This window comes from Delphinapterus leucas, chromosome 2, assembly GCF_059928025.1.
Source record: "Delphinapterus leucas isolate spDelLeu-1000000601 "Yukka" chromosome 2, BTC_Dleu_Yukka2, whole genome shotgun sequence".
NCBI lineage: Eukaryota > Metazoa > Chordata > Mammalia > Artiodactyla > Monodontidae > Delphinapterus > Delphinapterus leucas.
In genome coordinates, this window is record NC_143130.1 from 171053985 (window position 1) to 171079510 (window position 25526).

At 47.5% G+C, this 25526-nt stretch overlaps 2 protein-coding genes across 3 annotated transcripts in view; one reads left to right on the top strand and one right to left on the bottom strand.

Annotated features, from left to right (window-relative positions):
• OTUB2 (OTU deubiquitinase, ubiquitin aldehyde binding 2) overlaps window positions 1–5182 on the top strand; it is a 24771-nt gene extending 19589 nt beyond the window's left edge. Inside the window, exon 6 of the mRNA XM_022576201.3 lies at window positions 93–5182. Within this exon, the coding sequence (XP_022431909.1) occupies window positions 93–299 (207 nt within the window). The 3' untranslated portion in view covers window positions 300–5182. The remainder of the gene's footprint in view (window positions 1–92) is intronic.
• On the bottom strand, window positions 5023–24390 carry DDX24 (DEAD-box helicase 24). 2 transcript variants are annotated; one of them, XM_022576198.3, is made up of 10 exons: window positions 24290–24390; window positions 23601–23698; window positions 22266–22985; window positions 14579–15115; window positions 13358–13511; window positions 12581–13096; window positions 10941–11016; window positions 8583–8771; window positions 7056–7185; window positions 5023–5580 (listed from the first exon to the last, which is right to left on the bottom strand). In XM_022576198.3, the coding sequence occupies exons 3-10, from the start codon at window positions 22978–22980 to the stop codon at window positions 5306–5308; spliced, it is 2592 nt and encodes an 863-aa protein (XP_022431906.1). In that variant the 5' UTR covers window positions 22981–22985; window positions 23601–23698; window positions 24290–24390; the 3' UTR covers window positions 5023–5305. The 2 variants fall into 2 exon arrangements, with proteins under 2 accessions (XP_022431906.1, XP_089764284.1); XM_089908158.1 differs by lacking the exon at window positions 24290–24390 and adding an exon at window positions 23776–24228.
• Between the last annotated feature and the right edge of the window lie 1136 nt (window positions 24391–25526).

Genomic DNA, 25526 nt, shown 5'->3' on the forward strand with positions numbered 1-25526 from the left:
TAGGACCACGAAAGCCAGGGTTGGACCTCTCACTTGTCCTCTGCCAGGCCTCCATCCTCAACTGGGTTGTTTTCTCATTGTGACCTTTGCAGGAAGTAGAGCCCATGGCCATGGAGTGTGACCACATCCAGATCACGGCCCTGTCCCAGGCACTGAACATTGCCCTGCAGGTGGAGTATGTGGACGAAATGGACACGGCCCTGAACCACCACGTGTTCCCCGAGGCTGCCATCCCTTCCGTTTACCTGCTCTATAAAACTTCCCACTACAACATCCTTTATACAGCCGATAAACGTTGATTAATTTTAGGCCATGCAGTGGAGCCTGTCACCTAACGGGACTGCGCTTTCTTTTTTTTTTTTTTTTTGCGGTACGCGGGCCTCTCACTGCTGTGGCCTCTCCCGCTGCGGAGCACAGGCTCCGGACGCGCAGGCTCAGCGGCCATGGCTCACGGGCCCAGCCGCTCTGCGGCATGTGGGATCTTCCCGGACCGGGGCACGAACCCGTGTCCCCTGCATCGGCAGGCGGACTCTCAACCACTGCGCCACCAGGGAAGCCCTACGGGACTGCATTCTGAATGGAACATTACAGCTTTTCAATTTTTTTAAGCGATTTAGACTATAGTTAGAAAATGTGCAGCCTTTTGGGCAGAGTCACTGGGAATAAGGTCTACTCACTACGGACTGGTGGTAACTTGGCAATATTTTTAATATTTATCTTCATGGAGGATCAAATGTTTTCTAACTCTGGGCTAGGAAGCCATATGCCCTGGCTCTACCCCAGTTCTGAGACCTTGCATAGGACACCTCCTCTCTCTGGGCCCAATTCTTCGTCTGGAGGAGGTTCCTGCCGGTGCTGACATTCCATTGTTGTATAAAAATGGGGTCCTCTGGTTTATTTTCACCAGGGGCAGTGCCTCTCTATAGGAGAAGAAAAGCCCAAGATCAGCTGTCTTGAGTGACTTACCAGTTCTATAAAAAATCAAGTCCAGTCAGCTGTTGGACTGGACTTGGGCGCACGGTGAATTGAGGCCAATTTGAATGCGAGGGCTTCAGTGTACTTCCAAGCATTCAAGACTGTTTTCTTACCCCTAACTTGAGGGAAAAGATACTTTTATGCCAAAGTCTAGAAAGAGGCCTGTAGCCATCAGCGTGAAGCCCGAATTGTTGGGCCCCTCTATCTCCCTCAGGGCCAGGACTGCCTGCTTTCTGGCGGGCAGCCCTGCAGGGTTCTGCCGCCAGCCCCACCTGGACAGTCACTGAGAATGCCCAAGGTCTGGGACCAAGAAGGTGTCTCATCGTCCCCAACACATCCTGGAAGTAGAATATGGATCCTCAGCCAGGTGGAGACATCGATCAGCACATGTAGCCGTAGACTCCAGCTGAGCAGAACTGACAAGGTTTTTTGAGGCTGTCTTTGGCTTCCTTTCCCCTTCCCCCGCTTCTGTTTGGCTTATGGGCTGGCTAGAGGTTAGTGGGAAAGAACAGAGATAAGCCGCGGAGACTGGCAGTGGGGAGATCACCTCTGGGGAAACTGCCTGGTAGCCAAGAGCCCTGGCGCTTGCCAGTCTCCCTGTTCATCCGCCTGGACATATGCCCCTTAATAACCTCCTCACCTTGCTGCCTCAGGATCTCGAGGAGCCCTGGCTGGGCTGGGGCGCTGCCAGCAAGCTCTCTTCCTCTCTGGGAAGAAATGGAGAATGCAAGGGTGTGGAACTGCCTTCCTTAATCGAAGGCCTCACAGGTTCCATTCTGCAGGGGTCTGTTAGAATCTGTTGGCGCTGCAGTGCCAGGCTGTGGTGTCTGCCGACAGGCAAACTGGGCACCAGGAGGACTGGGTGACAGACTGCTCCCAACCCTCGTACACAAATGTCAGACTGGTGTCAGTCTTCCGCCTTTGTGAAAACTGATGTCAGGGTGCTTTTAATGCCAGGCAGGGACCCAGGTTCCCATACTGCCCTTGGCTGGAACTTGGCCCCCAAGGGCTCAAGCTGAGTGACTGTCACTTTTTCACAGGAATGTAAAGCTGACCCTGATCTCTGAATTGGTTCAGTGATCCCACCTTGCTCTGGACAGGAGTGCTGTGACAAGTATACTGTAAGGGTGGGGTAACATGTTACATGTTTTGTGAGTATCACGATCCCTGTTTCCAAACTGAAGGACACTGAGCTGAATCTTGGCTGCTCTGAGCAGTTGTGATGGGTCCCGGGCCTCCAGCTGGGCTCTCGAGCACAGTATAATCAGCACTGGCTGCCGCTTAACGGCATTTGTAGCTTGTGTAGCATCCACAGAAGCAAAGCTTTCTCTTTGGCAGACAGGCTGGAGAAACTCCCCCTGAGGTGTGTCTGTGCTGTGTTTCCAGGCCGGAGAGCCTGCCAGTGCTCATGTGGGACCCTCTTCCCAGGAGAGATCCTATCAGTTTAGAATCAGAATGCCCAAGAGAGGCAGGCTGTTTTCATGTCCTTCCTCTCTGCTTTCCCATTTTTCATAAAACCATTGGCCAAATCCAAACCACTGCTCTCTTCCCTTCACATCTGCCCTCAGATCTTGCCTCTGAAGGGAAAGCACTATGGAGGAAAGGAGTGGCAGAATTCAGAGAAGCTTTAAGTAACAAATGTAAACTCCGGTCACCCGTGGACACTGCCCTGCTTATGTACCGCAACCAAGTCACGCCAGCAATCACACTCCCTGGGTAATTCTTCACCCACCCCACAAAGCCTTCTCTTTGCAGACCAAAAGCTGGAAGGAAGGTTGCTTTCAGAGTTTGTCTTTACAACTGCACATGTGTTACCTTCCTTCCAAAGGGAACTTTACAAACCAGTGCGAATATCTGGCAACAAAAAACACTGCCCTTGCTTTTGGTTCCTACTTTAAGCACAGAGTGGCTCTGGAGCCAGGCTGCCTGGGTTCAGATCTTCAGCTTTGCCACTAACTAGTTATATGACCTTGGCCAAGTCCCTTCACCTCCAAGTTCCAGTTCCCACATTAGTGAAATGGAGACAACGTATCACAGAATTATCGGTTCAAGTGGAACAAGATTACATGTGAAAACAATCGCAAGACCTGGCGCCTAGTGAGCGCCCTACAAGTGGGATGCTTCCCCCCATGGACCCTTCCCAGCGGGCTGCGGCAGAACACTGCAAGATGGGAAAACACGCCACCTTGGCAGTGGCACTGTGGTTTCCCCAACAGGGAAGAAGTCTAAGGACCAAACGCATTCCCGTGCTGAGCGGAAATAGGGGCAGGGCTGTGGCTCAGTAAATGGTTCCCCAGGGGCCCCTTGTCCCGTGGGATGTAGGCCAGGCCCACAGCTTCCTCGGGCAATGGGTAAAAACATTTTCCTAGCATTAAAATGGTTTCCATAACAACTATTCGTCCTGGCTTCTTAATAGTTGGTACCTGGCATGCACCAAAAATCAACACTACTATCCCATGGGGCTTGTACGTGTGAGTGGACTAGCACGGGTAGGAGTGTCCTTGTTTAGTGAAAGGTCCATACACTCAGGAAATTCTGTCCTTGGGCTGGGCTGGAGGTGCCAAAGGAACCACAGGCCTCACCAAAGCTTCACCTCATCAGGTCAGAGAGCAAAACTGTCAGGGAGGCTGGCCCTATCTTTTAAAACCTAGCTCTTTAACATGTTACCCCACAAAAAGGAATTTTCTGTTAGAGGGCGAGGACAGGCTGTCACAGGACATTAGTGGCTCTGTTTGGCCTGTGACAAGTGTCCTCAGGCCTCTCATGGCTCAGGTGCTGCTAAGGGACCCTGACCCTGCGTATACTTCCACTGTATCATTTGGAAAATGGAGAGCCCCCCTGCCATCCTCTGATAGCTGTCACTCAGGGGCTTCACAGACTAGGGCTGTTTTCTTCTGCATTCTCCTCTCCCAGTCACTGGTGACACTGGGGAGACAGGCTCTGGCAACACTGCTGACTTTTAAAACCAAAGCAGTTTTCTCAACTTCCCTTGGGCCTACAAGGAAATACCCAAGGTTCTTATCCCAGCTCTGCCGCTTGACTGCCGTGTGACCCTGAGCAAGTCTTAGCCACTCACAGTGAGCTTTCTCAACTGCAAAAAAGGGTACTATAAGACTCATGTCCCAGGGCCTTGACGGAAAACCAAATGACAATCGAAGTAGATAAAAGTACCTAACCAACACTCAGTGATACCTGAATCTGAGTTTAGGCCAACTACCCCGTTGCAGTTGCCCACAGGGACTGAGGGAACACAGCTGCCAACCATGAGGCCAAGGGAACGTTCTGTTTAGAAGCCCAGACTTAGCTGTGCAGAAATCAGTGCTTCTCCCATGACTGTGGCTACTCACCCAGGCTGGCCCAGAGGAAGCTGCGGAGGCGCCGGGAGGTCTCGGGTTCCCTCAGCACATATTTGCACCGGGCCCTGATCTAAGTGCAAGGGCTGCAAGGAGTAATAAGCAGCTTCTGCCGCAGGGAGCTCACGAGAGGAACACATCACCTCCTGGGTCTCAGGGGCCAGCAGTGCTCAGGGGCAGGAAAAGGCAAACAGGCCAAGGAAAAGCTTGGACAAAGGCTCAGGGCAAAAGAATGGGGGCGTGAGACCGTGGGCAGCAAGCAGTTCTGTCACACAGAGGAAGGAAGCAGAGAGACGAGGCTGGAGAGACTGGCCAAGGCCAGATCCCAGGTGCCTCACAGCCAGACTCAGCAGACTGCTCCTGGCTTCCCCACACGTGGCTCTGTGATGTCACGGAAGCTGTGTTCTCTTGGAAGCCGGCAATCTCTTCCCTGCCCACCTCCCAGCGAGGCTAAGACAAGACAGCAGCTGTGAGGTAGAGCTAAGGAGCTGTTAGGATTCTTCTGTGGAGAAAAACGGGAACACACGTCGGGGACCCAGGCAGAAATGACTTTACAGTGATCTGCGAAGCTCACCAGCCTCTCGCTCTATCCACACCGTGCAGCGGAGTGAGACGCACCCCGCGTGCATCCTGCAGCCAGAGGACTATGACCGTGTCCCCATATCCTGGCTAAAAACTCAATAAAATGCGCCGGTTCTGACCACTGTTTTTAATTGAGGAAATCAAGTTAACCATACAAGAAGCCGGTAAACACTGGAATGCAGAAATATATAAGCTGCTATACATAGAATTCGTACTGTGAAACAACACAGATCTGCATGAGGTCTCTCCTGCTATGGGAGGTGGTGTGTGCAAGAGGGAGAGTTTTGTAACTGGGGCTGACAGTGGTGTGAAGTCAAAGGTGCAAAGGTTTTCCGTACAACCAGAGGACACAGACACAACGTGCGGTCACCAGCAGACTCTGACCTGGGGGGCGGTTAGCCTGCACTTGTGCTTGGCCGTGGCTGTTCCTGCTGCTGCTCTTTCGGCTGCTTCTTCTTCTTCTTCTTCTTCTGTTTGGAGAGGCAGCTCAGCGCGGACTCACCGTTTCTTGGGGCGGACATGAGCTCGGGCAGCTTGCCAGACTGAGTGGGATACCTGGTTTTCAGGTCATCTTTAAACAACGGTTGGGAGAGTAAATGGCGCAGCTCCTTCTTCAGGACTTTCGTCTGCTTTTGTCGCCGACGCTCTTCTTGCTGGTCAACTTTTCCTCCTTGAAACACAATTCAAAATAGATCATGTTTACTATGACTTGTAGGAGCATTCTGTGTCCCTTGATGGATAATACTTGTGATGAGAAATGTTTTGGGACTCTTGGGGAGGAAAGCTCTCTGCAGAAACTAGTGTTGGCTAACTTCCAACACAGTTTAGGAGAACCACTCAGGGCCACTCTGTCCTTTACTCCTCCAAAAAACCCTCTAAGACAGGAATTATCTTTATTTTACAGTTGAGGAAATCCAGGTCACTTGCCGAAGGTCACAGAGCTAGCTGCCAAATTGAGATTACTACCCCAGTCTCCTGACCTGAAGATGACTTTTCTTCCTATGACCCACCCACTGGTTGCCTGGAATTTGGTGACTGGATGGCTACAAACCCCTCAGGAGACAGTGAAAGCCACCTATGCAGCCCAGCTCCCCTGCATCTCCCTGCCAGCGCTGTAACTGCACCTGCAGAGGCGGACATGGCCAGAGGGCTCCACGCCAGCCTGACCTCAGGAAGGGAGGCCAGGGCCTCACAGCACAGCCCTAGCCCCAAGCCTGAGCTACCAGGAGGACCACTGGCTGTCACCGAGCCTAGTGATTTGGTTCCTGGCTTCCACGCTGAGCAGAGAGCAGTTAAGCCTGCCTCTGAATTTGTTGGCTTTGGCACCGAGATGCCAACACCTCAGCTGAGCTGCCCACTTGTGGGGTGGAAAGAGCACTGGACCTAATTCTGGTGTTAGTTCTAGATGTGGTTCTACCACTTCTTAGAGTCAGGAGCTTTCCCAGAGCAAGGACCACACAGATTCATCCCTGAATCCTTAGTCTCTGGCCTAGGTTCGGAGCAGGGGCTCAGTCAACACCTGGTGCTGGAGCTCCTTCCCTGCACAAATCGCTTCTGTGAGCCTCTAGTTCCCAAATGTAATAACAATTCCTGCTCTGTTTACATCATGAGGCTGGAGAAGAGCAAATGAGATGATGACAGAAGTGCTTTGTCAGCTTGGAAGACAGGTGCCAATAAATAACTTAAAATGTGCCCAACACTTTCTATTTGCCGGGCATTGTTATAAGCACTTTATACTCATTAACTCAAGCCATCTTTGCAACCCCATGAGGTAGGCAGGTACTTTATGACCTGCGTTTTATAAATGAGGACAGCCTAGGTACAACAGAGAGGTTAAGTAACTTGACCCGGTCACACAGCTAGTCAGGGATGAGGCAGCAGTCAATCACATGCAGCCTGGCCACAGAGCCTGCCCTGGCGTCACTGTCCTGCACCGCCTCTCCACACAAACGATGGCAGAGGCAGACCAAGGCTGAGGGCTTTAGGCTCATCTGAGATTAGGGCCTGTCACAAAGAAGGAAAAGGCGTCCTGCCGATTTTGATAGGACCCATGGTGGTGGGGAGGTTCCAACAGACAGAAGCTGAAGGGAAAAACGAAAGATAAAAGCTGAATGAACCCTTCCTCAAGTCCATCTTGCCCCTTACCCTTATACATTTCTTCTTCCAGCTCAATCTCAAGGGCAGCTGCCGCCTGCTCAATCCAAGAATTGTGCAGACAAGCCTGGAAGTTGCGATACTCAGCTTTTTCAATCTGTCGAGCTAAACGGATTCGTTCCTAGAGGAAACGAACAGAAAGCATTCATCTGACAGAGGATTCAGGGTTCTGGGAAGAAAAGTCTCATTTAAGTTGTGTTTTTAAACAAGCTCTTGAGATCAGTGTTCAGTGAGATGCACCTCAGCTCCCATCAAAATGCATGTGCTTTGGTTCCTGACTAAAGCACAGAGGGCAACTGCTACTTGTGAGCGTGTACACACGAACCACAAGAGCTGGCTTTCCAAACCTGCTCGAACAGCCCCTCTTCTTGGCAGCCCACCTCGGTCAGACTCCCGAGCTACACGTGCCAAAGGGAACTGTTTCCCCAGACACCGCAGCTGGCTTCCATAGCTGAGCTGAGACCTGGAGGCACCCCGAGAGCCCTCAGTTAGGGCCCCGCTCTCACTCACAGGGACAACACAGAACTGTCACAGAGCTTCCATCCCCGTCTTCCACACTGTCCTCTGCCAAAAACATTTCAGTTCTCCTTCTCCTGGGTTCTGGGTTCACACCGCAGTGACAGGATACAGCAGGAAAATGGGAAAGATCTTGTGATATAGGGAAAAGAGCCACGGGAAGCCGGGGTGGCTCCTAATCCCCTCTGCATTCCCCACCGCTCCATCTCACCTCCCACCCTATCTCCCCGCACAGCTAACAGTCCTTTCGAGCCAGAGGAGCCAGCAGAGCTTGAACCATTCCTTGCTTTTTGCTCCCCCAATTCCTGGAAGTCCATCCCTTCTTCACTCCTTCACATCTCTGCCTGCAGGAGGCTTGGAGGAAACTAAATCTCCTACCAATGTTACCATATACCCACCAGTCCACAGTGCTCCATTTGTACCTGAACTTCAGCCGGACTCAACCTGCCTCACGAGCCAGTGGATTTCTATGCAAGAGAACCCACCCTGTTTTGGTGCCTGACATGCTGCAGCCCATAATAAGCAGCACCCACTCAGGGAATGTTTATTGAGTTAAAAATAAACCCCCGAAGGTAGGAATTACAGGCATCTGCTTCAGGGATGTGACAAACCTTTAGTTTCTGCCTCAGCACGACACACTGACCTCACTTCCCTACAACCCTCCATCCAAAGGCATGTCCAGACAGCCATGCTCACTGTCCTTGTCCATGGGGGCGGGGGGGGGTGGTGGTGATGGTGGAGGTTTCAGGGGCGGAGGGAAGGAAGGGTTCATGAAGAAAACTCCTCCCACTCTGGCCACTCGCCCTATTCCCCCTTCTGCCAGACACGGTGCCCCCCACCCATTTCTTTTTTTTTTTTTTTTTTTACAAATCTCCCTGCTTAGCTATTGGCAGAACTACTAATTAGTTTCCAAGGGTGGTACTGCAAGAATCTCACAGCAAAGTGAGGGAGCAGCCCAATCCCTCCCCTCATTAGCACTGGGCTTCGGACTTTTCTTTTTACCTTGACTGCATCCATGTACTTTGTCTGCACAGGGAACAGCGGGATGTCCTCATCTTTCTTAAGGGTTTTGTAGATCTTCTTAAAGTTGATCACGTCCTCAGGCCCAACCAGCATCAGGCTGAGGCCTTCACTGGTGGCACGAGCAGTTCGACCGCTTCGGTGGACATAAATCTCCGAGGTACGAGGGACCTGCCAAAGGAGGAACTGGGAGGTCATCGTGGCTGTCACCAAGCACTGCTCTTCCCCTCAAGGCCAACAACCCAAGGCTGGACCCTCCCCCCTCTCAGCCAGGCAGCTAGAAACCTCTCCAGCACTGTCCCTAAGTCCAGCCCTTGTCCCTAAGTCCCACATCCAAACTGTCCCAGGTTTAGCCCATTCACTGTGCAGGCTCTGCCCTCCCATGCCCCCTGCCCTGGTTCAGGTCGTCATGACCATTCAACTGGACAATGGCAGTCACTTCTTATTTGGTCTCCAGTCCTGCCACTGCCCCCCTGACCCAACCCAAAGCTGCCAGTGTCATCTTCCTGAGTCAAAGCTCTGACCATCATAACCCCTCTACCTAAAGAAACTCTAATGGTTCTTCATTAACTCTGCATGGATGATTGATGATGGTAATCATAACCAACATTTATTAAATAATTACAATGTGCCAGGCAATTCTAAGCACTCTGCATGTATTACTACCCCATTTATCCCTCAACAACAACAACATGAAATAGATGCTTTCAGGATTATCCATGTTATAGACTGGGAAACTGAAACACACAGATGTTAAGCAATTTCCCCTAAGTTACCCAACTAAATGGCGGAGCCAGGATTCGAAATGAAGCAGTCCAGCTCCAAAGGCCATGCTAACGCTTGGGCTATACTGCCTCTACTCCAATAAAAACTGGATATGTTATCCACAGATAACGCGGCATGGCAGCCGACAATCCCTCCCTTCCCACAGCCACAGCACACACCGCCAACCAAGAGCAGTCTACTCCACTGAGCGCCGATAAGGCTCAGTATCTTTTCCAATGCAGGGCTCCAAGCACGATTATCAGTGGTTCGTAACGGTGCGGGAAATGATGCCTTCTTCACTTTCCTCTTCTAACATACATACACACATAACATCCTCTTCTTCTCACTCCCTGTCAGCTGCCCCCTTCCACGTTTTCTCCTTCTCCTTCCTTCTCTACCTCTACATGCCCAAATCCTCTCCATCCGTAAATGCCAAGCATCTTTTAGAAAGCACTTTCCAACCTCCTAACCTCCCAAACTAGCAGTTCTCTCTCTCTCCGATTTTACTCTGCAACTTTCTAATATCTCCTGCCTTAAATTATGGGCATGGTCCTCTCACGTCCTCTGGTGGATGTGATACTTCTTAGGGGCTACAACGGTATTTTGTTCATCTGGATATTTCCTAGAGACTGACCCAGACTCTGTCCCCAAAAGAGGAAGAATAAGAATGTGCTAAACTGAATTGGCACCCTCAAGATGGTTAAAAGCATGAAGGATTTAAAGGGGAAATAATCATGCCAGAACAGCTCCCATTTATAGAGTACTTACACTCACTAGGCGATCCGTCGGCATTAGCTCATTTAATTGTGATAACCCTATGGCGTAGGTAGCATTATTACTCCCAATTTACAAACGATAACATTGAAACCAGAAATACTAAGTAACATGCCGAGAGCTAACCCGCTAAGCAGCAGCCAAGAAGCATTCGAACGCTGGAAGCGTGGCTCTGGAGCCCACACGCCTAACGGCCACTCTAGGCTAACCTTTACCAGGTACACGCGCTGATCCTCATGTCAGTATCAACAGCGTCTAACATTTAGGAAGTGCCACCTGGCTTTCGAAACTCCTCATGCATAATAACTTATTTCACCTTAACAAGAACTTGAGAAGTCGATACTGTAATAACCGCCATTTAACAAATGAAGAAACTGAGGCACAAAGAGACTAAGTAACTTGCTCAAGGTTACACAGCTGGGATTTAAGCCCAGGCAGGACTTAATTACCACACTCTTCTAGTTCTCTACAAGCAGGGTAATCATTTTACATGCTAAACTTATTATGCCCATTTCATGGAAGAAACTAAGACTCTAACCTGCCAACATCAAGTAGCCTGCCCAAGTCAAAAAGAAAGGGGCTATCTGATATTTGACACCAGACAGTGTCAAGAGGTTTTGGAGGATAACTCTCACCACAGTGTTCCAAAAGTGGCAGCGCCAGTTGGTCACCAGATGCTTGTGGTATTCTCTGTTGCATGAGGCCTTGGGACCAACAACTCCTCCTCCCTCCCTCAACCCTTGCTTCAAAAATTCCCCACTCAATGTTGGGAGATGCCTACAAATTCCCTGATGTCCCTACCTGGTAATGGATGACATGCTGGACTTTAGGAATATCCAGGCCCCGGGCTGCCACATCTGTCGCCAGGAGAACACAGCTGTGGCGGAGAGAGAAAGCTCATTAATAACGACTAACGGCTGTCATTAGTCAAATTCTTACCACCAACCGAGTACTCTAAACACGACAATGCTTACGGACACTCTACGAGACAATACTACTACACATCTCCCTTTGACAGATAAAGAAGCTGAGGCTCAGAGATTAACTTCCCAAGGTATATATATGGCTATTCAGTAGTGGAGCCAGGATCCAAACCTGGGTTTCACTGGCCGCAATCGACAAGCCACACTCTGCAATAATAAAGACTACCTCAAGCGCATTAAATGGGGCCATACTTTAGGTCAGTGACCTCATCTCCTATCACCCTCCCACTTAATTCCCTCCAGTCACACAGGCGTCCTTGCTCTCCTCGCTCTTCCTCAAACATGCCAAACCTGCTCTCACCTCCCAGCCTGTGCACTTAGTGCACCTTAGGCCATAAAGGCCTTCCTCAGATATTCACATTTCCTTACTTTCTTCCACTCTCTGCTCCAATCTCACCTTATGAGAAAAGTCTCCCAGACCACACACCCACAGTCTGCACAGCTCCCTATACAACTTCACTTCTCAGCACTCAGCACCACCTGACGAACTGTATACTTACTTTTCAGTTTATTACCTCCCTCCCCTGGGATGTCAACTCCACGAGAGCAGGGACTTTGCACTACTCTCTACTCTATTACCAGCCCCTAGAACAGCGCCGGGTTCACAGCAAGCACTTAATAATATGTACCGGGTGATGTTTCTTAATGTATGTGTAGTTTGAGGGGAGTCAAACGCACCTGAGGTATGTCTTAAAAACTAAAGATTTTAGGCCCTTCAGGGTCCCCACTTCCTGCATCTCTGGGCTGTGGAATATGATGCAAACTAAAGTTTGTAAAATATTAAACCACCGTCTAAGTCAAGGTGAGCAAACTTCTTCTGTAAAGGGCCAGAGAGTAAACTGTTTTTGGCTTCATGGGCTTATGTGCTTTTCCAGACCTTACTTTTTTTATCTATAAAATAAGAATAATGACAAGTGGCTAAGTATTAAAGCTAACATTTAGCAAGCTCATACCATGTGCCAGGCACTGTTCTGAACACTTCAAATGCGTAAACTCACTTACTCCTCAGAGCAGCCCTCTGCCATAACTTTTATTATTATACTGATTATGAGAAAACTGAAACACGAAGAAGTAATCTGACCAGCTAGAAGTGACACAGCCAGGATGTGATCTCAAGCAGTCCGCTTCCAGTCTGTGCTCTTAACCATGATTCTATTCTTCTCAAGGACGTTAGAAGGGAATGAATGTAATAATGTACCTAAAATGCAAGCACAATACTGAATCTATTGGTAAGTGTTCAATAATAATAGGTATTATTGTCACCATTACTCATTATTAAAGAAGTCTCTGTTGGGTATTACCAGCAACCAAATGTACTAAATGAGAGTGAGCCTGCCTCACGCTGTGCAAAAAAAAAAAGGGCTACCTTCTACGATAAGGCGCCCATGAGAGAAGGTAGCTTCCCACCATCCTGGCGACACAGACCCAATGGCTAGTCTGTGGACAGGCCTGACTTACTCCTCCAGATGGGCAAACTGCTCCAGGTTTCTGAGCCTCTGCTTCTGGTGCATGCAGGCATGTAGGGTCAGCGGCATGACATCCAGGACTTTGAGGAGCCCAGAGAGGCGTCTGATGCAGGAGATGCTGTTGGCAAACACTAAGGTGCGGCCTGGATACTGCATCAGGAAGTAGTACAGATATAAGTCTTTCTCATCAGTCTCACAGTGGATCTTGGTCTCTGTCAGCGTCTCTGCCGTGGCCTCCTTTCTTGTAAGGTCGATGACCTTGGGCTTGCCCCGCATGCCAATCTTCTGCACGAGGAGGTCAAGTTTGGCAGACCTGTCGATTTTCTTAGCGTGCTTCTTGTGAAGGACTCGAGCAGGAGCTTGATGTACCAGGGTCAGCGTGGCCGAGAAAACAAGCGTCTGTCTCTTTGGGTTGTACTGGGCATCACTGAGCATCTCTAGCAGCTGTGAGAGCTCAGCAAAGTGGCCTTTCTCAACCATGCGGTCAGCCTCATCGACCACCAGGCACCTACAGATCCAGACAGACCCACATCGCCTGGTCAGCAGCAGGTAAGAGGAGTCCCCCACGGCATATACTCTACCGCCCCACCACCCCCAGGGCCCTCAGCTAACCCCCCTCACACATGCTCGGCTTTCTAAAGGCCCAAGTCTGGCTAGGGCCACACCATGGCACTTTGTAACAGGGAGAAGGCATTGCACACTGTGCCATGTCACCTCAGGTCCACTTCAGAACAGGGGCTGGGGGAAACGGGGAGGTACTGTTTCTCACCTGAGCTGCCGAAGGTTGCTCAAATGAGGGTGCTTTTCTTTAACTAGCTCCCACAGCCGGCCTGGAGTGGCGATCACAATCTCAGGCTGGCGGTTCAGCATCCGCTGCTGTTTCTGTGCGGACATTCCACCAACCAAAATAGCAGTTTTAATGCCTGGGGTACACAAAACGTCAGGGACGCTGTTATTCAGACTGACGGCTTACTTCTTCCAACGCTGACACAGGCGCCCCCACATTAGTAAAGGCTGCGAGTCACCAGCACAGCTCCCCTCTCCAGGGGAGTGCTAAGAGCTGGCCTGCCCTGTTGATGCCATCGCTAGAGGGCTTACCGGGTCTTCTATGATCTAGGCCCTGACTATTTCCCCAACCTCATTTTTTTCTACTCTTTCCCCTCCAACCACACCAGTAGGGCTGGATTTGAACCCAGGCATGGTGACATCCAAAGCTCTGGAAAAAATGAGCAGTGGTGCACCACAGTGCTGGGAAAGATGTAACTTGTAGCTGTGACACACCTCCCCTAGGAGTTCCTGCCCATGCCCCTCAATTAAAATTAAACTGAATCTCCTCTGATGGTTAGTGTTCTCTTCTCTCTAGTGGAGGGCTTCGCAAGGTAGCCAGTATGGAAGGAACGCAAAGGGTCACGCAAGCAAAGCGCTTAGTAAAGTGCCTTGTAAGATACAGTCAGAGCCTGACAAGTAACTGCTCCTTTCACTATAAAATTGAAACCCCGACTCTGCAGCCTTTCCCAAAGAATTCCCTGAAAAAGTTAAGTTCTAATGCCCGAAGGCAAGTGTCAGCAAACTTTTCCAACAGTAAACATTTCTGGCTCTGTGGGCTAAATGGTCTCTGTACAATTACTACCTCTATTCCACTCTGCACTGGTGACGCAAAAGTGACCGTAGACGCGTGTAAGTAAGTGGGCGTGGCAGCACTTAAAAAAAAAAACCCACAAAAACCCAAACAGTGGTTTGCCAAACGCTGCCCCAAGTATCTACTGTATCCAATAAGTTAACTAATTTTCTACGCAGCTAGAATAGCATTAGCTATGTGTTATCCTTGGGAGAATAAAGAATGTGTCACTCAAACAGTTTTCTGTCGGGCTTAATTCTCTGGCAGAAGAGAAAGGTTCCCTCTAGAGGGCGGGCACAGCTGATTCACCTCTGCCACCCCAGCTACTGGAATCCTTTCAGGCAACACTTATTAAACGGAATTAAACCTCACTTGTAAACTTGGCCACAGCATCAATGTGTTGTCTGACTTGAATGGCTAGCTCTCGAGTGGGAGTCAGAACCAGTCCAAGCAGAGGACGCCTTGGATGTGCAATTTTGCCACCCAATTCTTGTTTTAACTTTCTAGTCTGCTCTTCATCAAGCTTCTCCTCCTCGTTTGCATCCTGTTTGGGAATGGGCGTCTCCCTGATCAGGGAAGAAGGTCCTTCACCGGCATCATCATCACAGGAGGGCAGCACCTGGTTTGAGACTGTGGCTCCAATCTTGGCTCTTGCCTGGCTGGGTGGTGCTCCAGCCTTCGCTCCAGCCTCACTGGGCAGTGCTTCACCCTCAATTCCAATCTCAACAGGCAAAGCTCCAGACTCAGTTCCAGCCCTGCCTGGTGATCCCGTCTCAACTCCAGCCTCATTACTGGTCTCCCCAAGCGGTGCTCCTGTGTTACTTAGAGCTGGGATAGGCTTCTTCTTCACCTGCCACTGCAGCACTGCATGAATCATGGGAATGGCAAAGGCAAGAGTTTTCCCACTTCCTTAGAAGCAGAACAAAAAATAAACAAAAACAGTGTGAATCAACAGATGTACATACTTTCGCCTGATTCTATCCTTTACACCGAATAAGGGACCCTGAAATAGCCAAGTGCCACCCTGACCGATCCAAAGCTCCTTCTACCCTACACAGGTATGGTACCCCTACAGCACTGCAACCAGAGGGCACCTGTAATTAGGAGTCTGAGGAAAAGTCTGACAGACTGGCATTGCGGGCTGAGGTCACCAATAAACTACAGACAAATGTCCAAACAATGAAACCCTAAAGAGATGGGCAAGTTTTGTGCGTGTGTGTGTGTGTGTGTGTGTGTGTTGCTGTTGTAAAGGAGCACAAAATTGAAGGGTAAGGAATGGAAATCTGTATAATACTTTCCCCAAACCTTTTTCTGGTGGGGAAGGAGGGAGTAAAAGAAAATTTTCTTAGTTTTCGAGAAAATTTTAAAACTTTTGTCTATGCTTGAACATTTTCAAACTAGCCTTTGGATGTATACAGAGCCCAAGTATTCACACCATCTGTGTGGACAAAAACAAACAAACAAAACAAACCACTTCAAGCTGAGAATTTAAAGTGGTTCCAAAATTAAAATGCCCCAAGCAGAAGCAAATAAGTGATCTCTGTATAAAGAAACTTTTATCACAGACCTCAAAGAACTCTCACAGATAATTTTCAGAGGAAAATGAGCACCTCTCAGGAACGAGGTACTATAAGCAAGAACAAAAAAAAAAAAAAAAAAAGAAAGCAAAAACAAACTCATAAAACTTCAGAGAAGAAAAACAGCACTTTTCATCAGAAACAACAAATGCTATAAAATAGTGCAATGACATCTTTATCAGAAGACCTGGGGAAAAAAATCTGACAATCTACAACTCTACACTTAGCAAAAATCTCTTTCAAAACAAAATGTAAAATAAAGACTTTTGTAGGTATACAAAAGCTGAAAGAATTTATCATCAGCAGACCTGGTATACAAGAAATATTAAAGGAAGTCTTTCATGTAGAAGAAAAGATGATACTGGCTGAAAATCTGGATCAACACGAAGGAATGAAGAGCACCAGAAACGGTGGCATGGATAAATATAAAAAGTCTTTTTCTTATTAAAACTTCTTTAAAAAATAACTGACTATTTAAAGGAAAAATAATGAAAATGTGTTTGGGGATTTCTAACACATATAAAGTATAAAACAAAAAGCACAAAGCGAAGAAAAAATGGAAATCTACTCTTGTAAGGTTCCTGTACTATATGTAAAGTAGTATATTGTCACTTGAAGGTAGAGTATCTGCGAACCCAAAGCAACCTCCAAAAGGACACAACAAAGAGTTATAGCTAATAAGACTATAAAAAAGAGAAAACGGTATCACACATATTCAATCCAGAAGAAGGTAGAAGAGGAACAAAGGAATAAAGAATAGCTGGGAGAAATAGCAAGCAAAACAGATTAAAACCCAACCATTATCAATAATCACGTGAAATGTAAACGACCTCAACACAATTAAAAGACAAGATAGTTGGATTAAACAGCAAGACCCAATTATATGCTGCCTATAAAAAACTCACTTTGAATATAAAGATATAAATAGGACAAAAGTACAAGTATGGAAAAAGACACACCATGCTAACATTAATCAAAATAAAGCTGGAAAAGCTACATTAATAACCTGACAAAGGAGATTTTAGAACACAGAATACTTCAGGGAAAAAGAGGGCCATTTCTTAACGAAAAAAGTGAACTCATTTAGAGGATACAATAGTCCTAAACATTTATGCATCTAATAACAGAGTTTCAACATTCACAAAACAAAAACTAACTGAACTGCAAGTAGAAAACTATCACTCAAGAAAAAATAAAAATATTTCTAATATGGTAAAGCAATTAAGTTCATAATTAAAAACCATCCTATACAGAAAAGCGCAAGCACAGATGAATTCTACCAAATACTTAAGGAAGAAAAATGCCAATTCTATACACACTCTTTCAGAAAATTGAAGGGAATACTTCAACTCACTCTGAGGCCTGCATTACTCTGATTCCAAAACCAGTCAAAGACATTACAAGACAAAACTACAAACCAATATCCCATTAACAGAAATTCAAAAACCATCAACAAAATTTTAGCAAATCAAATCCAACAATGTACAAATAATACACTGCAACTAAGTTCAGTTTATCACCATTATCAACAAACTGAAAATGGAAAAACATATATCTCGATATATGCAGAAAAGGCGTTTAAAAAAAGAGAGTAACCATTCCTGATACAAATCCTTCTGCAAACTAGGAACAGAAGAGAATTTTCTCAACCTGATAGAGGACAAATAGGAAAAAACCTACTGCTAACATCACACTTAATGATGAAACACTGAATATCTTTCCCCAAAGATCAGGAACGAGGCAATGATGTCCACTATACCACTTCAATTTCAATTGTACTGGAGTTTTAGCCAGTGCAATAAATAAGACAAAAATAAACAAAAGGCATCCAGACTGGATGAATAATTATCTTTGAAGAAAAATCCTATGTAATCTTCAAGAAACTAGTTGATGGTACCAAGTTGCAGGATACAAGATCAATATACAAATATGCAGATTTCTATTTATTAGCATCAGAAATAGGAAATCTTCAATTACCATTTACAAAAGCATCGAAAATATGAAATACTTAAGGATAAATCTAATACATGTGCATACATTGAAAACTACAAAGCGCTGCTAAGGAAAACTGAAGACCTAAAAAAAATGGAGGGCTTCCTTGGTGGCGCAGTGGTTGAGAGTCCGCCTGTTGATGCAGGGGACACGGGTTCGTGCCCTGGTCCGCGAAGATCCCACATGACGCGGAGCGGCTGGGTCTGTGAGCCGCGTCCAGAGCCTGTGCTCCGCAACCGGAGAGGCTACAACAGTGAGAGGCCCGTGTATCGCAAAAAAAAAAAAAAAAAGGAGAGCTATACCACATTCATGGACTGGAAGATTCTATATTGTCCAGATGTCATGTCCTCAGTTGGCTCTATGACCAAGGCAATCCCAATCCGAATACCAGCTGACTTTTTGGTTGAAATTGAAAAACTGACTCTAAAATTCACCTTGAAATGCCAAGGGCCTAGAACAGCCAAAATAACTTTTGAAAAGAACAAAATTGGAGGACTTATACTACCTGATTTTAAAGCTACTGTATCCAGCATAGTGAGGTATTGGGAAAACAGTAAAGATAGACAAACAGATCAATGGAAAAGAAAAGACTCCAGAAATAGACCCACACCTATATAGTCACTGATTTTCAAAAAAGATGCAAAGGCAATTCAGTGGAGAAAGTAGTTTTTCAACAAACAGTGCTGGAATAATTAGATAGCCACGTGCAAAACAAAACAAAACCTTTGATCTGTATTTCTCCCCATAAAAGTTAACACAGGAAGGATCAGACTGAAACACAGAACCTAAAACTAGTAACACTTTTAGAAGAAAATACAGGAGAAAATCTTTGTGATCTTGTGTTAGGCAAAGGATTCTTAGGTAAGCACATCTGTAAAAGAAAACATGATCATTTAAACTTCATCAAAATAAATAACTCCTGCTCTTCGAAAGACACTGTAAAGAGAATGAAGAAATAAGCCACAGACTGGGAGAAAAAAATGCACATCTGATAAAGGAGGTGTATCTAGGATATATTATGAATTCAATAATAGGAAAACCACAACCCAATTAAAACATGGGCAAAAGAACTAAACAGACACCACCAAAGAAGATAATATGGATACAATTAGGCACTCGAAAAGACGCTGCTCAAGGAGTCACTAGGGGAATACCAATGAAAGCCACAAGGAAATATCACTAAAATTTTTAAAGTCTAAATCAAATTAAAGACTGACCACACCAAGTACTGGCAAGGACATGGACCAATCTGAACTCTCATAACCTGGTGATTATGTAAAATGGTCCAATCACTTTGGAAAGCTCCTAAAAAGTTACATTTACCATAAGACCTAGCCATTCCACACCTAGGTATTTACCCAACAGAAATCAAAGCATATATCCATACAAAGACTTTTACGCCAATATTTATGATAGTTTTACTTGTAAATGCCAAAAACTAAAAAGAACAGAACTATCCATCAACAGATAAGATAAACAAACTGCACTATATCCATACAGTGGAATACTACTCATCAATAAAAAGAAATGAACCATTGGTATTTGCAATAACATGGCTGAATCTCAAAGTATGCTGAGCTGAAGAGCAGACACTCTCCCTCCCCAAAGTACATACTGTATGATTCCATTTTAAAATTCTGGAAAATGCAAACTAATTCATAGCGATAGGAAGACTATCAGAGGTTACCTGGGGATGAACAAGGAGGGGAGCCTAGGGAAGGAGGGATTTATTAAGGGGCCCAAACATCTTTTGGGGGTGATGGATATATTATCTGCATTGGCAGCAGTTTGCCCACAGCCCCAAAACTCTTTGAGACTTGGACCTGTGGATTCACAGCATTCCATAGAAATAGCCTGATAGGAGCTGTGGTATAAATCCAAATGTCAATCTCTAGCCCAAGTGGCTCCCATCTCTCCTCTGCCTTCCAGAAACAGACTTCCAGGCCTCTCTGCACCTACCAAAGTAGTGCAGCAGAAGGCTTAACAGTACATAGACCTAGCCTAGAACTATTCAAGCACTACCACTTTCCAGTGGGGCAGTTTTAGGGACACCGTCTACCCTCTGTGAGGCCGAGTTTCCTCTTCAGTAAGATGGAATAAAGGAATCTACCTCAGGGTGGTTTTCAGAAACTGAGTTCATGCATGTAACACAGGGCGTGACGTATTTTAAATGTTAAATAAATGTTCTAAGCTATTACTGTTACCTCCATCCCCCTTTCCTGGGGATTCCTTCCTCTTCCATCTTCATGACTCTTATACAGGACCTCACCTCAAGTTTCCTGACCACTCTTCCAGAAATCCAAGGCACAAAGTGTCTAGATCAGGGGTCCCCAACCCCCAGGCCACGGACCGGTAGCGGTCTGTGACCCCTTAGGAACCAGGCCGCACAGCAGGAGGTGAGCGGCCCGGCCAGTTAGCGAAGCTTCATCTGTATTTACAGCCGCTCCCCATCGCTCAAATTACTCCCTGAGCTCGGCCTCCTGTCAACATTATGGTGAACTGTATGATTATTTCATCATATATTACAATGTAACTAACAATAATAGAAATAAAGTGCACAGTAAGTGTAATGCACTTGAATCATCCTGAAACCACCACCCACCCCCTTCCGTGGAAAAACTGTCTTCCACAAAACCAGTCCCTGGTGCCAAAATGGTTGGGGACCGCTGGTCTACATGGTCCAGCTCTGAAATGGAGCAGGACTCTATGGTCCTTCCCGCCCATGTCCTCTGCCTGCGTTTTGTCTGTGGAAAAACTTCAGCCAAAGAATAAGTTTAATCAGAGAAGTGAGAAAATGCAGAAGCAAAGGAAAGCAGTCCGACAAGACTAAATAATAAATGTTTAGTCAATAAGCATAGCTAAGGACCTTTAGTTCCTTCTCAAGGGCTATAGATAATATTCTGAGCCATATCCTGTGAGCTGTCTTGTAGATACCCTCTGTGTATCTACAGATAAAAGGCCCACCAGGTGGAAAAAGTTAACTACATGATGACCAGACTGTAGCCATGACATAAGCTGCCATTCCGAGAACTGGCCTCAAGAAAATGGAAACAAACCGACCCTGGAACTGAAGATCAACTGTACTTAATGAAGACGATGCTGGTCAGACCACCAGTGACCAGTTTCAAGGTGACTGTCAGAGCTGACTGGGCTGTTTCTGTTGCGGCCCCCTCCCCTCCATCTATAAAATCTCTTGCCCACTGGTTGGGGGGATGGGGGGGGTCGGCCTTCAGACAGGAGCACCCCCCCGCCCCGCCCCCCCCCCCCGTTGGCCGGCATCCAAAATAAAGCAAGCTTTCCTTTCACCAACCTGGCCTCTTTACTGGCTTTTGAGCGGCGAGCAGCTGGACCCCACTTTTGGTTACAGTTCTGTGTCATACAATATAGTAGCTACTAGCCACATACCGCTGTCAAGCACTTAAAACTCTAAACTGGTTGTAGAGTAACTGGTGTAGAGTAACTGGTGGTTACTCTAAACTGAGATGGGCGGCAACTTGAAAATACACATCAGAGTCTAAAAACAGTATAAAAATAAGAATGTAAAATATCTCAATAATTTTACCTTCATTGCGTACTGAACTATGTTATGTAATTGGTTAAATATATTGTTAAAATTAATTTTCACTTTTTAAAAACCTTTTTTAATATGGCTCCTAGGAAATTTTAAGTTACATACGTGGCTCACATTACGTATATATTTCTATTGGTTACTGCTGGTCAAGTTAGACTAATAGCTCCAGGCTTGTATTGCTCCTTCCCCCATCAGCAGTTTAGTCTCCCCAGGGTGAGTGTACCTGTCACTGCTTCACAAAGTCTCAGGTGGCCCAAGGAATGAGGGAGCTTTAAGCAATGCCTAGTCGCAATAGTCACCTCCTGCCCAAATCTGCCTACAAAACCCACCCAATGGTTACACAAACTCAAATCCTTTCAATGCCAATAAACCCACCAACTCCCAACGCAGCCCTTTTTATCTTTGGACAACTCTTGCGAATGAGACACTTCTTCCTTATACTAATGAAGATCGACCTCTCCAGAGGGCTGATCTTATTAGCCCTACTTTACCTCTGAGCCATTCAGAAAAGGCTCAAGACCTGGAAAAAAACTACCATTCGCAGATCACTTACAATGTACTGTGTAAATTTTAGTTTACTATTGTTTTTTGTTACTAGTTTACTATTGTGTAAATGTAGAAATTTAGTAGGCACTTATATTTAACCCACATAGCAAAAGAAGGAGGTACTGCAGTTGTCTATCTCCATTTTATAATAGGGTCTGCAGGGCTCAGAGAAATAAAGTGACCTGCCTAGGGCACCAATCAGGACATGGCCTATTTCAACCCAGAGCCAGCCGACTTCTAAAAACCTTCACTCAACAGTGCTTTTGTGGTCATGCTCCCAACATTCCCATCTCCCAGCCAACCAGCCTGTTAGCAGCCACAAGCTCAATCCAGAAGCAATCTTGCCCTGGCCGCCAGGTAAGGATGCCCTTACCTGTCTCAGCAGCCCCAAGGATGTCCAGTTTGTCACGAATGGCAGGTGCCAAGGTCAGAGCTTGGACTGGTGTGGGGGCAGAGAAGCCTAGGAAGCTGAGCGCTCGGAGAACTGGCTTGGGTACAAAGAGATCCTTCCAAGCCGATACATCTGCCTTGTGATCATGCATTTCAGGCATCCAGGTCTTTGCTTTTCTGGGCACCTTTGGAGTAGTACCCTGGGAAGGCTCTGAGTTTTTTTTCCCTTTCTTGTTCTTCTTTTTTGGAACCGTCTGGGCCGGGCTTTCTGATGCCATCTCCCCTACCTCTAGATCAGGACAAACTGTGCCATCTCCCTGGGGCCCTGGCTCACTACCTTTGCCCTCAAACACTTTCTGGGCACTGGTTCCTTCAGTTTCCACATCTTTACTCTTCTTCAACTTCATCTTTTTCTTTGAGGAGGTAGACTCTCCTTCCTCCTCTCCTTCTGAAACAGCTTGTGCCTTTCTCTTCTTGGGCTCCTCCTTTGAGAAGAGACTGGAGGAACTCTTCGCAGAGGAGACCAACTGATACTCCGTCAGTTCCTCAAAGCACACCAAGTCATCCATCTGTCCGTCTGCAAACATATTTGGGTCAATCTTCACCTGCTTCCATTTTCCCACAACTTTGATGCCCTTCCTCTGAATTCTGCCATAGTTTGATGGCTTTGGCCTCGATTTTTTCTCTTTCAGCTTCATGGTTGCTGAAAAGGAGAGAAATGTTCCACTAGATTGGCAACTGAGAAGCACAGGGCTCTGAGGCAACAAATATTTTCTAAGCAGCCTATAGAGTATCAGACCCTGCAAAGAAGTGGACACAAAGATGGCTCTAACGGTGATGCTGCCAGCTAGAGAAGATCAAAGAAGGAAAGAAATGTACCCACACAGTGGGCAGCTTGGCCTGCAACAGAGGGGACACAGGAGGTGTAGCAAAGACATATGAGCTAGATCTGGTTTGGATTCCAGATTCAACACTGACTGCTCGCGTGCCCTTGGCAGGTCCTGCTTAATCCTCTCTGAACCTCAGTGTTCTCATATTTTAAAAAGGGGGGAGGGGGTTACTAGCTAAGTCCCAAAATGTTCTCTGCAATAAATAACATTATGTAAAGCATGGAGAGTGAAGCCTGCCACACCCAAGCCATTTTGAAGGCTGAATAAGTATGTGCGGGGGGTCGCTGGAGGGTGGGTGAGGAGGGCAGCTTTATTAAGAGTGCACAGAGCTTTCTTCCTTCTCAAGCCTTGCCCCAAGAGGGCAGATGCCTCTGCCACGACTCTGGCCTTTGCCAAATGACTTAAGACCCAACCAGCTTTTTCATTACCTTTTAAGTGATTTAAAAACAAGTGATCTATGCACAAGTCGTCAGACTGGAACTCGAGCCACGTTCTCCCTTTTCAGAAAGGCCGAGAAAACTAGATCCTGTGGAAAGACAAAGGGAAATCTTGGTTCAAATCTGAACCCGTCACTGGCCAGCTCTGGGTCTGGGGTGCACGTACTGATCACTGTGAGCCTCAGTTGCTCGTCTGGAAAATGGGGATGATGAGGGTCTGTGTCTCCTTGGAACGTCACGCGAAGACAAAAAGATGACGCAGGTCCAGAACCGCTCAGCATGGCGCCCCGACGGCAAAGCAAGCCAGAGCGCAACGAAGGTTCACCCCCAGCATCGGCTACGCCGCGATCACAAGCAACCCGGATCAACGACGGGGGGGAGGAGGGAGGCACATGGGGGCGAGGACGCGGACTGCGACCCGCAGAACAAGCAGGAGGGGTCCCTCCTCCTGGCGCCCGGCGCTGGCGCCTCGTGTCAGGCACGAACCGGCTCACGAAAATGAGAAACCGAGGGGACCCCGGCGCAGGATCGGCCAGGCCGCTTGACGAGGCCGGCGGCCGCCCTCTCTGGTCCCGAGAACCCAACGGCCTGGAGAGACCCGCGCTGGGTGGCCGCCTCCAGCTCCTCTCGGGTGCCGGGTCCGGCCCCGGCCCCGTTCCGGCTCCGGCCTTGGCACTCACCGTGCAGGGACGCCGACTAACCGCCTCAGACACTGCTGCTCCAGCCCTCCTCGGCAGCGTCCACCGCAGTTCCGGGGAGGGGCTTGCGCCCACGCACGCGTGCGCATTGCGAAGGAAGTCCCGCCCCCATTCTAGACCCCACACTTAATTCGCTGCGCGCGGCGGGTTTCCGCAGTGCGGGTACCAAGAGCGCAGATGTTGAGTGCAAGGGGCCGCGCTGATAGGTCCTCCTCTCGGGCTTAGGGAGCGGGAGCAACAGGTGGAGCCCGCCGCACTTCCTCTGAAGGGGCTCTGTTCTAGCTCATGTATGGGAACGTAAGTTCTTGTATTCTTGCTTTGGTTTTAGTGCAGTGGCTGTTTACGTACTGGCTGTATGCCTGGAGCCTCGCAGAAGTTTTAGCATTTAATTTACAACTCAACCAGCCTGTATTGGAGGTGTTGTTTTCCCTAGGTTTTCATGCCTCGCCTGTTGCTCACTGATGGTTGGGGAAGGTCGGGCTGCCTCCAATAATCAAGCTAAACTGGGTCCTTTGTTATATGCAGAGAAATCAACTTCACGGTAGTTACTCTGTTTTTTGAGGTGGGGATCACCAGACCATCTGGGAAACCTTTCCCATACACTGTCTCTATGTCCGGTGACTTTGGGAAGTCCTAAAGGACAACGGGGGAATTCACCAAGCTTAGGTCGAGTGAGCCTCCCCACCACCCCGGAGCCACCATGGGACACAGCTCAACTCATTTCTTGGAGGAACTTGCCAGTGTGTCCCCAAGAGCCTGGGTGGCATAGTCTGCGCCCACCTGGCGCCTGAAGTCCACGGGGACTGCACTTCCTGTGCTCCGGACTTCCTCATAGGTACTTTTCCATCTGGCTGTTCATTTGTATCCTTTAATATCCTTTGTAATAAATCCGTAGTGGTGAGTAAAGTGCTTTCGTGAGATCTGTGAGCCTTTTGGCAAATTATCAAACCCAAGGAAGAGGTCATGTAACTGAACGCAAGTCTGTGTGCCTGACGAACAGTGAGGCCAAACAATACCAAAACGTCATTTTGGAGCAGAGAAAGGTATATTGCAGGGCCCTGCAAGGAGACGGGTGACTCATGCCTTAAAAACCCAGAACTCCCCAAGCTTTCAGCAAAGCCCTTTTATAGGAAAGGTGAGGGAGGGGCCTGGTTAGTGTTTGCAAACTTCTTGGTATCACATCCTTTGTTCTTGAGGTCAGGTCACGGTCACCATGTTC

Bases quoted from the DNA above. Each gene is read 5' to 3' on its own strand.
- DDX24 (XM_022576198.3), bottom strand. From the start codon at position 22,980: ATGAAGCTGAAAGAGAAAAAATCGAGGCCAAAGCCATCAAACTATGGC. The intron at 13,512-14,578 runs GTGAGGTTTAAT...TGTGTACCCCAG, and splicing joins TGCTGTGGCCAAGTTTACAA to GCATTAAAACTGCTATTTTG. The intron at 7,186-8,582 runs GTAAAAAGAAAA...CGTTTCCTCTAG, and splicing joins AGTACATGGATGCAGTCAAG to GAACGAATCCGTTTAGCTCG.